At 47.8% G+C, this 15,219-nt stretch overlaps 1 protein-coding gene across 2 annotated transcripts in view; it reads right to left on the bottom strand.

Annotated features, from left to right (window-relative positions):
- Positions 1-15,219, bottom strand: part of ASTL (astacin like metalloendopeptidase) — a 952,269-nt gene that overhangs the window by 197,348 nt on the left and 739,702 nt on the right. For both annotated transcript variants that reach the window (XM_069619099.1, XM_069619100.1), the window contains one exon: positions 8,424-9,645. In XM_069619099.1, the coding sequence (XP_069475200.1) occupies positions 8,424-9,645 (1,222 nt within the window). The remainder of the gene's footprint in view (positions 1-8,423; positions 9,646-15,219) is intronic.

Here is a 15,219-nt window from a genome sequence, read left to right as displayed (position 1 = left end):
TTTCAACTGGCTGGGAGACTGCGTGAGACCCAGAAACTTGCATCGGGCCCAACAAAGCTCCCCCTTCATCAATAAATTCCTCTGCTCTTCTCTCGTTTTCTGGTAGATTTGTTATTGACAAGCAATCCTCTCCCAAAGAATCTAAGATTGACTGTTCTGTAGATGTTACATGTTTCTCTCAAGCTCTGATTGTAAACAAACTGGTACAATATTCTTGTCACGCTCCTCCTCCTCCTCCTGCTCCTCCTCCTCTTCCTCCTCCTCACCTGTGGACACGTTGTCAGAGGATCCTTAAATAGATAACTCTCTTCTCGCTCTCCAGGCAGAGTCGAGCTTTCTTTTGTGGATCTTAGGATGAGCTCGTCTGGAAGCCACCTTGCCTAAATAGCAATTAGCCCGGCAGTGGGACCCCCAGTGAGCCGACCCCACAATCAGGGACTAGCCTTGCTGAAAAACCCTGAATGGGATGGATTGTCCTGTTGATGTAGAAGACATGGACTCCAGACGACTCCAAGTACGGACAGATGGGTTGTGCAGGTAAACTGAGAAAACAACATCTCCCAACATGCACTGGGTGAGTGAGGGTAGTGAGATTCTGGCTCCGAGATACAACAGCCAGGTGGTTGGTAGCTATATGGATCTGTGAGGTAAGCAATGCAATTAGCTAAAGTTAACAGGAACTCTCTCCCAGAAAGCAGTTTACCCAAGGCAATCCAGGTAGGGCAAACGAGCCGATCCGAAGGAAGAGTCTGATGGAAGGAGTTACGCCAGACCGCGGTTCCACAGTGGTCACTGGAGCACAGCGTGCACAATGAGCGCTCCCTAAGGAACGCAGAGGGTGGGAAATGCTCCACACACAGCGGGAAACACAAACAAGAAGGGAGGCGGGACAGGGAAGGGTAACAAAGGAGAGGGATGAAGGGACGCAGCAGAAGGCAGGACGGTACACTCGAATAGCATGTTAACCCAAAAGAAACGCAGGGTTGCAACGCAACGAGCGAACCTTCCAGCACATATTTAAACGCATCAAGCTCAAGGCAGAAACACTAGACCGCTGCATGCACTTCCGCCTAAACAGAAATGGATCAATGCTTCCTCCATTGATTCCACAATTTCCAGGGACGGTGGATCATTACAGTTTCTTTGTCAAGGGTATTGGCCCTCCTTCGGGTATTCCTGGAAGCAGTCTCTCTATAGGGGTTACTGTCATGCCTGCGCCATGGGCGCATCCATTTACGCTCAATTTGGACTATATATTTATCATTTACTTACAACAGACTCTTGGATCCATCTATATTTACTTTGGGAACTTTATTTCCCATTTGCGAGACTTTGGTGCTTTATTATTATTTCCAACAAACTACGCATACCATAATGCACCTGGCTACAAGCATCGATTCCTGGCTGTTCCTATTGGTTATCAAAGGAACTACACCCCCCAGAAGCCCTAGAGACTTGCCCTGCTTCCACCAGCCCAGGAACAGAAAGGGAGGTGGCCGATTGCCTGCAGGTGTGCTTAGCCAGGTGCAACCAATTAGCCTGCCTCTGTGCTGGGCTAGGCAGTATAAAGGCTGCTGCCTGCAGTGGCTCAGCCTCTTGCATATGAGAGTCCTTCCTCCACCTTTTGCGTCTTCCTACGGATCTTGTATGCTGTTTACCTTCACTCCTGCTGGGACCCTGCCTTGTTGCTTGCTCCACCCTGCTGCCTCCAGCCATAGCCTTCCAGGCTCCCTGCCTCACAGCCCTGCTCCTCTGGGCTCTCCACACTGCAGCTGATCACGCTCTGCTGCCTTCCAGCCTCCGCCCTTGCCCTGCCGGGCTCTCCACATTGCAGCCGATCACGCTCTGCTGCCTTACAGCCTCCGCCCTTGCCCTGCCGGGCTCTCCACATTGCAGCCGATCACGCTCTGCTTCCTTACAGCCTCCGCCCTTGCCCTGCCGGGCTCTCCACATTGCAGCCGATCACGCTCTGCTGCCTTCCAGCCTCCGCCCTTGCCCTGCCGGGCTCTCCACATTGCAGCCGATCACGCTCTGCTGCCTTCCAGCCGATCACGCTCTGCTGCCTTCCAGCCTCAGCCCTTGTCCTCTGGGCTCCCTGCTCTGCAGCCTGCCTCACTCCGGCTGCCTCCAGCCCTTGTCTTCTGGGCTCCCTGCTCTGCAGCCTGCCTCACTCCGGCTGCCTTAGCCCTTGTCCTCTGGGCTCCCTGCTCTGCAGCCTACCTCACTCTGGCTACCTACAGCCCTTGTCCTCTGGGCCTTCCTACTTTGCAGCTTATCACGCTCCGCTGCCTACTACCTACCTTTTCCGCTGGGTTCTCGGCCTAGCAGCCCTCTACAGTCCTCTGCTACCTTCTACGTTCAGCGGCCCTGTCCCTCAGGGTTCACTCCTTACTGCCTGGCCCTTTTTGGGATCCTTGCCGTGCAGTCTGCTTTACTCTGCTGCCCTAAGCCCTTTTCCTCTGGGCTTTCTACCTTACAGTCCCACTCCTGTGGGCTTACTCATTGCTTTCCTGCTCCTCTGAGCTCTCAACCTTGTTCCTTACTGTTCTCTGCTATCCTATCCTGTTACACGACTTTCCCTTCATTTCCTTCTGCTAGTTTGCTATCACCTCCTTCCCTGGATTTGTCTGTAGTATCTTCTCTTGTACTGTTTGTAGACCCTTTTGTACAGAGCTTGACTCTTGGTTCCCATCAGTCAACCTCTGCCCCTTCCCTTGTCTCGTTTCTACATTACAGACACCCAGAGCTGCTGTTCCAAGTCATGAGCAAACAGCGTGGGCCTCCGTTATAGCAAACTGTGCAGAAGGCAAGAGTATTTCCAAGGTTCGTGGAATACTCTTTTCCTATATCTGCATAAACCCCAAGAGGGTATTCATTCTGTATCTTTTCCCTTGCTACTCTTGCCTACTCTTCGTTCTCTTTCCTTGCCGCTGTGTGTGTTCTTGTCTGTCCACTTTATTTGGCACAACCACCCAAACCCTTTCTGGGTGTCCTGTGCCACTCTTAATAGAGGGCCATCCCTGACAGTTACAAAGACCATCTCGAGGTGACATTGAGGCCTAAACTCCTTGAGAGGCACATTTCCAAGAGTATCCACCTGGCTTGTAGATGGATTTTGAGCCACGGTTGGAGTCAATGCTGCATGGGCGTTGGGGTTCTGGGTTATCTTTTCCTTGCTAGATTCCGGACAATGTAAACATTGCACAATATCTCAAACGCCTTCTAAAAAGATAATCTCCGTCCGGGCTTCTTGGGTTAGGTTAATCAATGTCTTTAGAATCACACCTTCCAGCTCTTTTTCTCTGGAGCTTTTTTCCTTAATGGCAGTTATGAAAGCCTCCACCACATGTGTAATCTTAGTGCACATTAATGCCATCAAAGTATTCAAGTCCTTAGAATTGTCATTCAGGTTCCCGTAGAGCTTCAGTTCTGGGCTCAGCACGATAGTAACAGATGAAAGAATAGATGATTGCAGCCGAGTCAGCCAGTCAGGACCCCTGGCCCCCTCTGATGTTTTAGCAGATAAAGTTTGGGGTTTGGTTAATAGGATATTCCAAGACGCTCTTTGGTGGGAGGGGAGCCTGGTTTCAAGGACACTTGAGGCGTCCGACAACGAGTCGGACTCAGTCTTCAATGGACTTATTCCATCTAATAGCAAGGTTGCCCCGGCCAGACACTCTTTTAAGCTCCTCTTGATTTGGCGATCCCTTTGAAGGGCCAGGCATGGAATGGGTAGCTGGTATTTCTCACAGAAGAATCAAAGATTCTTCTGAGTGGAACGCACTTCTTCTCTGTTTGGCTGGCATCCGGGAGTCAGCAGAGCTGTCTTCTGTGAGATCTCTCAAGGTACACATCTCTAGGCGTCCATGGGCCTTGCTGACTGAACAAGGGATCAGACTTGGGGTGTCTTGTGGGGGACTTACTACAAGTGTTGAAGGGGCTTCCACACCCATACAAACTTCACTAATCAAATCAGGGGAGGCACCGTCATTCGGGTTTAGTTTAGTTTTTTATTTATATAGCACATCCAAACCCTGGGGTAACTAGGGCATTAGACTTGAGGAGCAACATAGGTTACAGAAGGTTGCACATACGAAATACATAAAAGGATAATACAGTAGGTAGCTGTTACGCTCACCTGGTCGCTGCAGGGACATTTGGGCATGGTTGCAGCCCTCCCTGGAACTGGCTCCCCTGGGTCAGGCTTCTTCCCCTGCTACTGTGTTGTGGGCTGCGCTGGTTGTTGGTACTGTCCCTGCGAGAATATGAGAGACTATAAGAATGCTGTGATAGGACTGTGGTTTCCCCTTGAACCCTTCTTCCCAGAATGTGGTGAGCATGCACCTACCCATATAGGCTCACCTGTTTATTTATGATGGTGAGCTCTCCGTCCTGCTTCTCACTGCAGGGGTGCCTTAGATAGACCTAGTTTCTTCACTGGTCTATGTGCGTGGCAGCCCAGACCGGCTGTGGCTGAGCCACTTCAAAGGTAAGTGTTCTTCAACAATGATTGTTTGTATTCTTTTGTAATGTCTGTTTTCTGTGATAATTGTCCATATCCCTTGTAATGTCTTTCCTTCTCCTCAATAGGTGATGAGAGGCCCAGCAGAATTCCGGTGCTGGGAGCGAGCCTCAATCGAGGCCTGAGGAGTTTTACGAGGTCCCATTAGGTGATAAGTTAAGTTTGGTTCAAAGGTTAAGCGCGAAGATTGTGTTGCGCATGACCTTAGCGTAAAGTCTTTATGTTGTTTCTTACCTTGTTTGTCCTTTTCTCTTGCAGGAATGATCTGGCGAAGTCAGACAGGACTGCTGCTATCCGAAGATCTGCTTGCGGGTGATGGATGCCTGATCCGCAAGGATGCTGGCTGAAGATGGGCCTTCCCGAGTGAGTGTTGGAAACCGGGATCAGGTAAGGATGTGCTCCGACTGCGCTGGCTGCTGGAATCAGGTAAGGATGCGCTCAGACTACGGTTGCTGCTGAAATCAGGTAAGATGCGCTTCAGGTGATGGTATTGCTGGAATCAGGTAAAATGCGCTGCAGGGAGCATTACGCTGCTATAAGCAGAATAACGCGAAGCGCTTGCATGCAGGCGGGGCAAGCTTAAATAGCCTGGTCCCAGCCCCGACTCTTTGCTCTGCCTTGTGGCCCCACTCTGCCACTGCCAGAAGCGGCTGCACGTGCAGCCCAATGTATTCCCACGCCCGACCTGGATGCACGTGGAGGCCCTGCAGAGGAGGAAATGGCATGTGCACCAGAATAAAAGTGTCCAGAGCACACTTTCTCATGAGCCTGGCACCAAAGGCGCCAGGACTGGGTCCAACTGGACCCTTTATGTGATGGAGCTTGTGATCCTTGCTCTGTGCCCATGACAGTAGCATGAGGACCGGTTACAGATTGCAGTACATGCATGTAAGTATTGTATTCCTACTGAGATGTGAGCCATGTTTTCACCTCTTTGGCCCTGATCATCATGGGAAGTGTGTTCCAGCATTTCCCTGCTAGCACAGGGAAACTGGATGCCCCTGCTTTTTTCAGATTGAATTTGGGAATGTTCAGTTGGTGTATCCAAAAGGATCTGGTGGGTCTGGATGAGCTGTGTCTGGAGAATTTGTCCAATAGGTAACATGGGGCAGTCAGTGAGAGGCATTTGTGTGTGATGACAAGCAATCTTAGTTTGATTCTATCATGGATAGGGAGCCAGTGAACTTCCTTACTGAAGGTAGAGATGTGGGCCTTGTGAGGAAGGTTAAGGGCACATGTAAGGGCATTGTTCTGCAAGACCTGAAGTCTGTTTAGGTTGCGATTCGTGGAGCCCAGGAAGAGAGTATTGCAGTAGTCTAATCTGGACAGTATCAATGCTCTACAGTGTGAGGCAGCTAGTGGTTGAAGGAAATGGCCTACATGCATTAATGTGTTTATTAGTATAGACCGTGGATGAGATAGTGGCGTTTATTCGTTTTTTTGAGCGGTAGTGTGGAATCAAGATACACGCCCAGTGTTTTGACTTCTTTTGAGACTTTTATGATATTGCCATCAATGGTAAATGATTGGTACCTAGGGTCGAGTTTGTTAAAACGTGCATGTGATCCTACGATGAGCAATTCCGTCTTGTCGTCGTTCAAGCAGAGGCTGTGGGTGGCCATCCTTGCTTGAATTTTAAGTTAGATTTCATTAAGTTTTGCAGCATCTTTCGCATAGCTCCCAGTGAGTGTGATGAGGACCTGGGTGTCGTCCATGTAATTGGTATATGTGACACCCAGTTCATCGAGTCGGTCAAAGAGGAGCTTGGTAAAGATGTCATAAAGCGTGGGGGAAATACAGGATCCTTGGGGTACTCCACATTGGATTGGGACAGGGTCAGCTGCAGGTGCGAAGACCCTAGTCGACCTATCGGACAAGAAGGATTGGTGGCATTCTGTGAGAATGCGGAAGCCTCGGAAAGGTGTTGGGTGAGAATTTGGTGGTCAACTAAGTCAAAAGCTGCGGATAGATCCAACAGTAGCAAGATGGCAAAGTTGCCCATTTTACAGAGTGGCACAGCTCAATATTAATGGAGCTTCCTCACCCCTACATAATTCAGGCACAGGGCCAGTAAGGGTTGTCTGATCCGTGCCATCCTCAAGCGTCGTGGATCCCCAGTCTCCCATTCGTTGAGGAGTTTGCTGAAAATCCGGATCCAGCTCTGGGTTTGAGAGGTCATCATAACTGGTCGGTCCCCCCCGACCGTCCCCAAATATAAAGCAGGGGTAAATTCACACTCGGGAACTTCTTCGGGGAGAGCATTGGAAGGGCCAGTAAGGGGGCATGGGTTGAAAGCTCCACGGAGTGTAGGAGGGCTTTGTCCGGTAAATTCCCCATCCCTCACACACACCACCAGTGTCATTCTTCTCCCCAACGCGGGAGTGAAAGTTGATTTTGTAGTGGGATCACCTCCTGGGCGTTTGAAATGTCCTTTCAAGGGTCCCGAATCCGCCACAGATTTAGATTTTTTTTTAATAGTCGGGGTCAGGTCGAGATCATTTGAACAGCTCCTGGGGTTGCCCATCAGGATGCCTGATAGGAGTACAGAGTTCAGCAAGGTTTTATTTGGGGGGAGGCAAGTACGAGGTAAAGATTTCCTCCCCCACAACTGCCGGCACAAAGCTCGATCTCGCGGCCACCCCCTGGTATACACCCACTTCCCCTCCTGAAGTTACAGGAGCAGTAGCCAAAACGCTTGAATGGATTGAGCGATTGGGGCGTAGAGAAGGGTCACTCATTTCACGCGACCCCTTAAAGGCCGAAACTAGCGGCTGGATGTTCCTTTTAGGCGTGGACGGCACCACCTTCCGGTCACGGGTGGAAGAATCAGCCACAGCCTCTAAGTCCCTTTTTCAGCAACCATGCTCGTAAACTCTGCAATGCTCTGCGTAGGGGTGACCCTTTTGAGTGTTTTTTTCCAGCAGCTCCTCCCTCAGATGGCAATGGAGGACAGACTGCATGCCAGAAACAGCAGGAATTTGCAGGCACACTCCGCAAACACGGCAGTTGCAGTTAATGGAAAAGCTATCACAAAAGGAGGGGTCCAGGGGCAAACATCATAAGGGTTCAATCAAAGATCAAATCAGTGAATCACTTAAGCAGCACACATGCAGCACATTTCAAGAGGATGCATGCAAGGAGCACATCACGCAAGGAAACAGTCAAACAAATATCATTAAATTGCAGATAATTAAAGGAATCAAAGATCAGCTATCCAGAGGATGCATGGGGCGCGTCACCTAGCAGCATACAGCGAACACATTTCATAAACCAGCAAGGAAGGAGTTAATATCATAGGAGTATGATCACATAAGCAAGTTTCACATGAGCAAAGTCTAAGGCCACATATCACAAGGGTGCGTGCATTCAAGGAGCAAATCTGCCAAGGTGCCATAAATGGAGTGATTATAACAAGGGTGCAATCAATTAGCAAATAACACATGGAGTACAATCAAGAAGCAACTACCATAAGAGTCAAGCCGAGGAGCAAAATATAAGCACTGAATATCAAAAAGGGATGCATTCAAGCAAATCTCAGGAGGGTAAAAATATGGCGGGAACTTCATGCACAGAAACAAAGGAGATAATTTCATTAGGGTTCAAGAAAGTAGTAAATGTCATGTGGGAGCAAGTATCACAAGAGAAAAAGAATCACCAGGGTGCAATGAAGGAGCTAATAGTATGAGGGCAATCAAGAAACACATGTTATGAGGGTGCAGTCAATGGGGCAAGTATCACAGGGTGGAATCAAGAAAGACAATAGAAGTATGCAATCAAGGAATAAATATCACAAGCAGCAATCGAGGGGTTAATCTCACAAGGGTGCAATCGAAGAGCTAATCACAAGCAAAATTCAGGGAGACCATGTGGCTGAAGGCAGTCAAGGTGTGATGTTGCTTACCTGGGATGTGCGTGGTGCGGTACAGTCCGCTGAACCACAGGAGACCTCTTCCTCACATGGTCTGCTGGTGCAACACTTGCAGCCGCTAACTTATAGACTGGCAGCTTTGTGGATTCAAGAGAAGTAGTAAGATCCTCCTTATGAGGAAACACCTTGAAGAGATCAGATTTGTCTCTCACAGATGAGAACTCCTGGTCCTTCCAATGAGGGGAGGAGTGCAGTCGTTGGTGCTTCCTGACATGGCCAAATTTCCTATTCTGGCCACTTTCCCTCTTTGTAACGCAAGATCCCAACACCATGAAATGTTTTAGCCCTTGATCTTTAATGGTGCTGAATTCTGACACCATGTTTCGACTCAAATGTTCAACACATTTCCGATTCTGTGCGATTGGCTCCTCCAGGGGCCAGTATGTACCCCCCAATGCCCAAAGAGCTTTTAAAGTATTGTTGACCTCAGTGTTTGGAAGTCTCAGAGAACTATGCTGTCCCACAGCTCTTCGTCGTATGCTGTGGCTATCCGAATTTGCTGCTACAGAGTTTGTAGCTCCTTCTTTAAATGTGGCTGAGGGGATGGAGAATCCAACAGATGATGCAAGCAATCCTTGTGTTGGTGCAGTCATTAGAACAGGAAATTTCTCCACAGTTGCAGCTGCATGAACAGAGTCTTCCAGAGTATAAATAGTAGTACTTATGGGGACTTCCAAGGAGGACAATGGAAAAGGATTAGTGTGTGCCAGTTGAGGTTCAAAATTACCAACTGTGGGCACCTGTGGAGATCTTTTATGGGAAATCACACTTTTCCGCATACTTTGCGAAGCTATGTATTTCACCATAGCCATGGCAGTGGTAACATTGGACCCTTGCCTGGCAGTAAAAAAGGCCATCTTGCTGAAGGAATTACTGGGAACAGAGTTTCTCACCACAAGCCCCTCTAAAGACATGCCAGTAAGAACGCTAGATACTTTTTCCGGCATGGTGGTGGTAACAGTAAGTTCCTCCGCTAGTATGGTGGTAGATGCAGTGGGCATTGTTACAGGCATCGATGAAGGAACAGAGGGTCCCCCAATTGGCAAGGCACTCTGAACAGTGGGTCCACGTAGATCTGCATTTTCAATAAAGGTGATTTCATATGGAGGTCCTTCTGAAGGCACGATATTAACCTTTCCATCTGTACAGGTATAGTCTGGAACAGCTGGTAGATCCATGTCTAGGTCGCCAACATCTGAAGATAGAAATAAGAGTTAGTTTACTCAATCAACAACCTTCCCTTTTTTGACTGAGTCCATGTAGCAGTTGTCTTGGGTCTAATGACAGAATGTGAAGACATTTATATCAATACCCCCTCGTGGGAAAAATTAAGAGCGCAAGGCTTTGATTGAAATTACTCTCTTTTCAAACACCCAACGCAGGCAGGAACTACTGAAGCATTAGATCCTGTACCAGAGGGAACTCTTGAATAGTAGGTGACCTCCTCCCAACTGGTCCCGAGCCAAAGGAGAGGACCTCCAACAAGAGCAAAAGTCACCCAGGACTGAATAGAGCCAGGTGGTAAGGGAACCAACCCTATTAGAGCTTGTGCAAGAGAGAGGGTGGGCAGCCTTACCCAGTGATTCCTACCACAGCTTGTCCCCATCTCCTTAACCAGAGCCCAATGTGTACACATCAAAAAGGAAAGCATAGAATGCAGCCTTTACAGGAGGATAAAGCCTGCATTAGCACCGTGGTCTATGGCACCAGCCAATCGGAAGCAGTAAAGCGCAGGCTGCGTTCGCCAGGATAAGACCACATTCACTCCTGACTGCTGGCACCTTGCAGTGCGTGTCTCCATTTCTCTCAAACTCATCCCGCTGCCACCTATGTAGGTACCCACCCATGGACCTCCCTTGTGACCCACTTTTTCCCCTTCCTTGCCATGCCGTGACCTGCCTGCCTCTACTCTCTGCACATCGTGGCTTCCTTTTGTGGCATGGCAGCCACACTCGACCCTCGCCTGGCACAATCCCATCAGTGAAATGGAAGAGGCTCCATGTAGTGCACCTGCTTACATTTCAGAGGACAGAGTGCTCAGGCTATCAGGACATTACCAACCAAACCTTAGTATGCAGGTATCAATTCTACATTTCAAACTTGCTGATTGGCTAAAGAGTCTGAAGCTGTGAGAAGAACAAATGAAGCATATATTATAGGCTTCTTTTGTGGTTAGAGCTTGAATCAGACACACATTGTCTAAAGAGGAGAAAACATGCACTAAAATAGATCATGCCCTGTGAAACCCCAAACGCCCTGACATTAGACCCGGCTCTCTGCTATGAACCTCAAGGGCATCACACCTGAGTGGGCCACCTGCTCAAAGTCCCTTGGGTTCCACATCAACAGACACCTCTCCTTCAAGTAGCACATAGCAAGAAAGACACAAACAGCCCGGTATCAACTTTCACTCCTGTGGAAAAACAAGCCCTTCATCCCAGAAAACCACTTCAGATCTGCTGTCCAAGCCTTGCTCCTCTCCAACCTGGGTGGTGGTGGTGACATGCTCTTTTGCAAGGCCTTCCGGCTACCACCCTGCCTCCCCTGTGATGTGTACTGCATACTACAGCTTGACTCAATAGAGTTGTCAAGTTCAACCACATCACCCCGACCCTCATCGAACTGGCTCCCGATGCAAACCTGCATAATTTCTATTGCTATTTCTATTTAATGGAGGGGTCAAGCGCTACTACCATCATGATTTTAAAGCAATCTCAATCAGGCGCACGAAGCAAGAAAAGAATAAGAGCAGCAACGGGTATGGTATGTGAGGTGACGGAACAAAGTTCCCATTATGGCTGAGGATGACCAATGCGGTAAACTTTGTGTGGAATCTGGATGTAACTGTGGAGGGCCATGGTAATGTATTCAGGTGTATCCTGTGGGTAGGGAGTGCTTGAACCTGACTGAGCGCGAGGGTGACAACAATTCTTGAACCAACCAACAACCCTCAAATCATTCTACCTACTCACTAGTGTAGAGGGGTAGCCGAGTGCCCCTGCAGGATGTCCTGCCACCTTCACGCCTATATGCTGAAAGCCAGAAGTCATGCCGTGCTTGACACCAGTAACTGACTAGCCCGCGGAGAGTCTTCGAGAAAAGGTATCCACTAAGAAAACCCTATCTGATGTATCCCCGGAGAGCTGATAGTCTCCTGGAGGAGGTCCCTGAAGAAATATGAAGAGGAGAGAAAGAGAAGTTGGTGACGTCAAAAGAGATGAGCGTGAGAAGAGGGGCTGAAGAAGCGAATGTATAGATCTTATAGAATGTAATGACGTAAAGAATCGAGTAAACTTTCATATGTGAAGTGAAGATTGCACTTGTGAAGAGCACAGCAGAAAATGCAAGCCGTTTAATAACTGTACAGATGCAGCAATGCAAGTAGATCATAGAAGCTAGTTATATGTAGTGAATAGAATGCAGGCGGTGCCGCCATTATATAGAATCTGGACATCGGTATCAACTTTAGTAAGCTCAAGCCCATGGAGAAGATGGCTGAATGCGGTGTCGCAGCAAGCAAGCAGCTGCAATTGTGGAAGGACCAAGACAGGCTGTCTGGTCTGGTGTCAAAGGCTGCAGTAGCCAAGAACTGGTTATCTATCCTTGAAGAACAGTGAATGTGAGAGGCTGAGTCATCCCTTGTTAAGGTGCAAAGAAAGAACACCATGACTGCCAAGTTGTATTCATTTAAGACAATTAAATGCTAGAAAATGGGCCGAATTGCGGTCTCCGGTCACGTGGGCTATGGATGGAAATAGAAGTTGGGTATGCAGCTCCAGACATAAGATAGCGCATGCTCACACTCCCATATATTCCCAGGGATGAGAATAAATTGCAAGGCAAAGTTCATAGGCAAATCTGCATGGCAGAAGGTATGGGTGATGAGATTTTGGGCTAATTGGGTGGGGAAGACAAGGTTAAATCCACCCACCGACACCTGGGGTACTAGCTTACATGCTGCTAGTGAGCCAAATGTTCCAGAAGGGCATGAGCGTGCCAACCAATTATAGAAGGCCATATAATGAAGGGCCATCTAGGTTGAGAGCCAATTATATACCATGTATCTAATAAGAGTCACAGATGCCTTGCAGTAGGGGTGGGCATAAGTTATCCACGTGGGCATAAGTTATCCACCTGACTGTAGAGACCCAATCACAACCCGATCCCCTATAGAAAGTATACTTAGATGTTCCCCTTGAGCCTATCACAACCCCCCATAGGTTTTTCTTATTTGCCACGTAGTACGATGTCACGTATGATGTTTTTACTATAAAAATATTTCCTATGAAATGCTTTGAGAAAGATATTACTGTGCGATGTCCGTTTTAACTCCCCGTTTTAGATAATTGATATTAAAACAGTAAAACAACTTTGCCTTCTTCCTGAGCTGGTTTGATTATTTGGTGTAAGAGTTACTCTGCATCCCATCTATTGCGTGATATGCTACTTATTTAAGGGCCATAAGCTCATGTGTTAGCAGTGACAGGATGGTTTAAGACCCATCGATCTGTTAAACTCCAGTATTTCGGACGATCGGACATTCTCCGACATCTAGCCGGAAGATTGCATGGTTTTCTGTGGAGAGCGTGCGAATAGAAATCTTGCAAGACGAATCGAGATGGTGGGAAGGGTCACTCTGACGAAATCCCTAGCTGGTTTCCACAGGCGCTTTGCGGACGGAAGGCCAAAGTGGTCGTCTGGAGGAGGAGACGATACCGAGTGCCTTGAGTGAAATGAGCGAATGGTGAGTAGATTGAGGGGAATGGCAAACTAAGGGGACAGGGTTCTGATAATTGTAAAGTAACAGGAGTAACAGGAAATATTGTGTGAAGATAGGGATCGAGATAGCGCCTAGAAGCCTGACCCAAGAGGGTCCAGAAGAGGTTGTCTCAGCGGGGGTCACTAGAACACGTGTGAACAGCTTCACATAAGGAGATGAGCTAAGATCTGATCAGAGTATTAATTAGAGGCGAGAGGAAAATGGGTGATCACTGTGGTTTTTATGTGCAAAGTCGACTACTCTGTCTGTGTATTTGTGTGAAGAAAAGGAGTTGGAGTGATATATGTTGTGAAAGAATTGAGATAAAGTCAAGGAGTTATACTATCTAGGCAATCCAGGGGTAGACTGAGATCATTGAAAAAATAGAGGTTTGAGCGGCAATTGTTGGAGCGCGCTTTTATTTGTTGTTTTAAAAGTGGTGAAAGTACTTTATAAAGTCTGGTAAGTATTGACAATCAATTGAGACTCGTCACAATGGGGGACACTCCTCTGATGAATTTATGGAAGACCATGCCAAAGCACATGCCCAAGCTCAAACAGTATAGTGCGGAATGGGTAAAAGGCAGGCAGATAAGATGTTCATGCAGTGGCCACAAGGGGAATCATTGTCAAAAGCAGTATTGCAGCACATGACCACATACACGTGAACATTCACGCTGAGTACACTGGGGAAGACATTGGAGAAAAGGCTAGCTATTTTAGGGCTTTGGAAAATCTATCAGGAAGATAGGGAAGATCCGCCACCCGAAGAGTGGATGCTTAAGCAGTGTAAGGAGCAAAGTGTTGAGCCCTCAGCTCCCCTTACCTCGCCAAAAGTGAAAAACACTAGCGCGGAAGAAGTAGGGTTGTATCTTTTAAAGGAACAGAAAGCGGCGACGGGGCATAGTATTCCGGTATATGAAACGCCCACTTATAGCAGTGACGATAGTCCAGAGGAGAGTACGAGAAAAGAAGAGATCTTGAAGATCATACAAAACAAGTTAGAGAAAAGTGTGCGATCCAATGTATCGACAGAAATAGAATGAGAGATTAAGAGATGGAAAGGAGAGAAAGATAAAGCTGACGAGGTAACGCTTGTGCAGAACGAATGGATGGGAGGATGGATATTACGCAAGCTAGGTGGGAAAAGCATCGAGAAAGTAAGGCAAAGAGAAGATCAAGACGAACAGGATAGAAAAGACAGGGAACGAGAAAAAAGATTGAAGGAAGATGAGCACAAATTAAAGAGCAGAGAGTGACGAGAAAAGATGTATCAAGAGAAGCAAGAGAAAAAACAGGAACAGGCAGAAGAGGAAAGACTGTGGGACAACAGGCAGAGAACCATAGAAGATAGGGACAAACGAGAAAGGAAGAGGAAACACAAAAATTAAGAGACAAGAATACAGAGTCGAAGAGAAGAGGAAGAAAGGAAAGCAGACGTAAGGAGAAAAGAACAAAGACAAGAGGAGGAGAGAATTAGAAGGGAGACAAGAAAGCATAGAGAAGTAGATGAGTTAGAACGTAAGAGAAGACAGTGGGAGCTTGATATTAAAAAGAGCTAATGGGGCCAAGCCAGCAATACGATGGGACAGAATGGAAGAGTTCCTTCAGTTAAAAGGAGCAAGGTCAGGGGCATCTGGAGTAGCACTCAACGAAGAGAACTTTGATATGGGAAGTATCAGAGACAGGATCGATAAATCCTATCAAGATTTAAAGGAAAGTAACAAATCGCCTAGCCGAGGGAAGGGAGATCAATCCTTAGTATTTCAATAACGAGACGAAGGAGAAAATCTGTTCAGCCTCGACCACAAAGCCTTATCCTTGAGCAGACTGAACCTACATAAGGGTGAAGGAGACCAGAGTCACACTAGTTGGGGATTAGACATGTCAGATGAGGAGAGCAAATCCTTCTGTGGCGAAGAGGGAGGAGGTGCATGTGCCCATGAAGGAAGCCTACAGGCGCATAAGGAGGTAAGATGGTCCGATCTAGAGCAACCTAAGGAAAGGACG

The sequence above is a fragment of the Ambystoma mexicanum genome, chromosome 10, assembly GCF_040938575.1.
Source record: "Ambystoma mexicanum isolate Mex_15411 chromosome 10, UKY_AmexF1_1, whole genome shotgun sequence".
In the NCBI taxonomy this organism is placed as follows: Eukaryota; Metazoa; Chordata; class Amphibia; order Caudata; family Ambystomatidae; genus Ambystoma; species Ambystoma mexicanum.
This window is presented reverse-complemented; position numbering and strand designations above follow the sequence as displayed.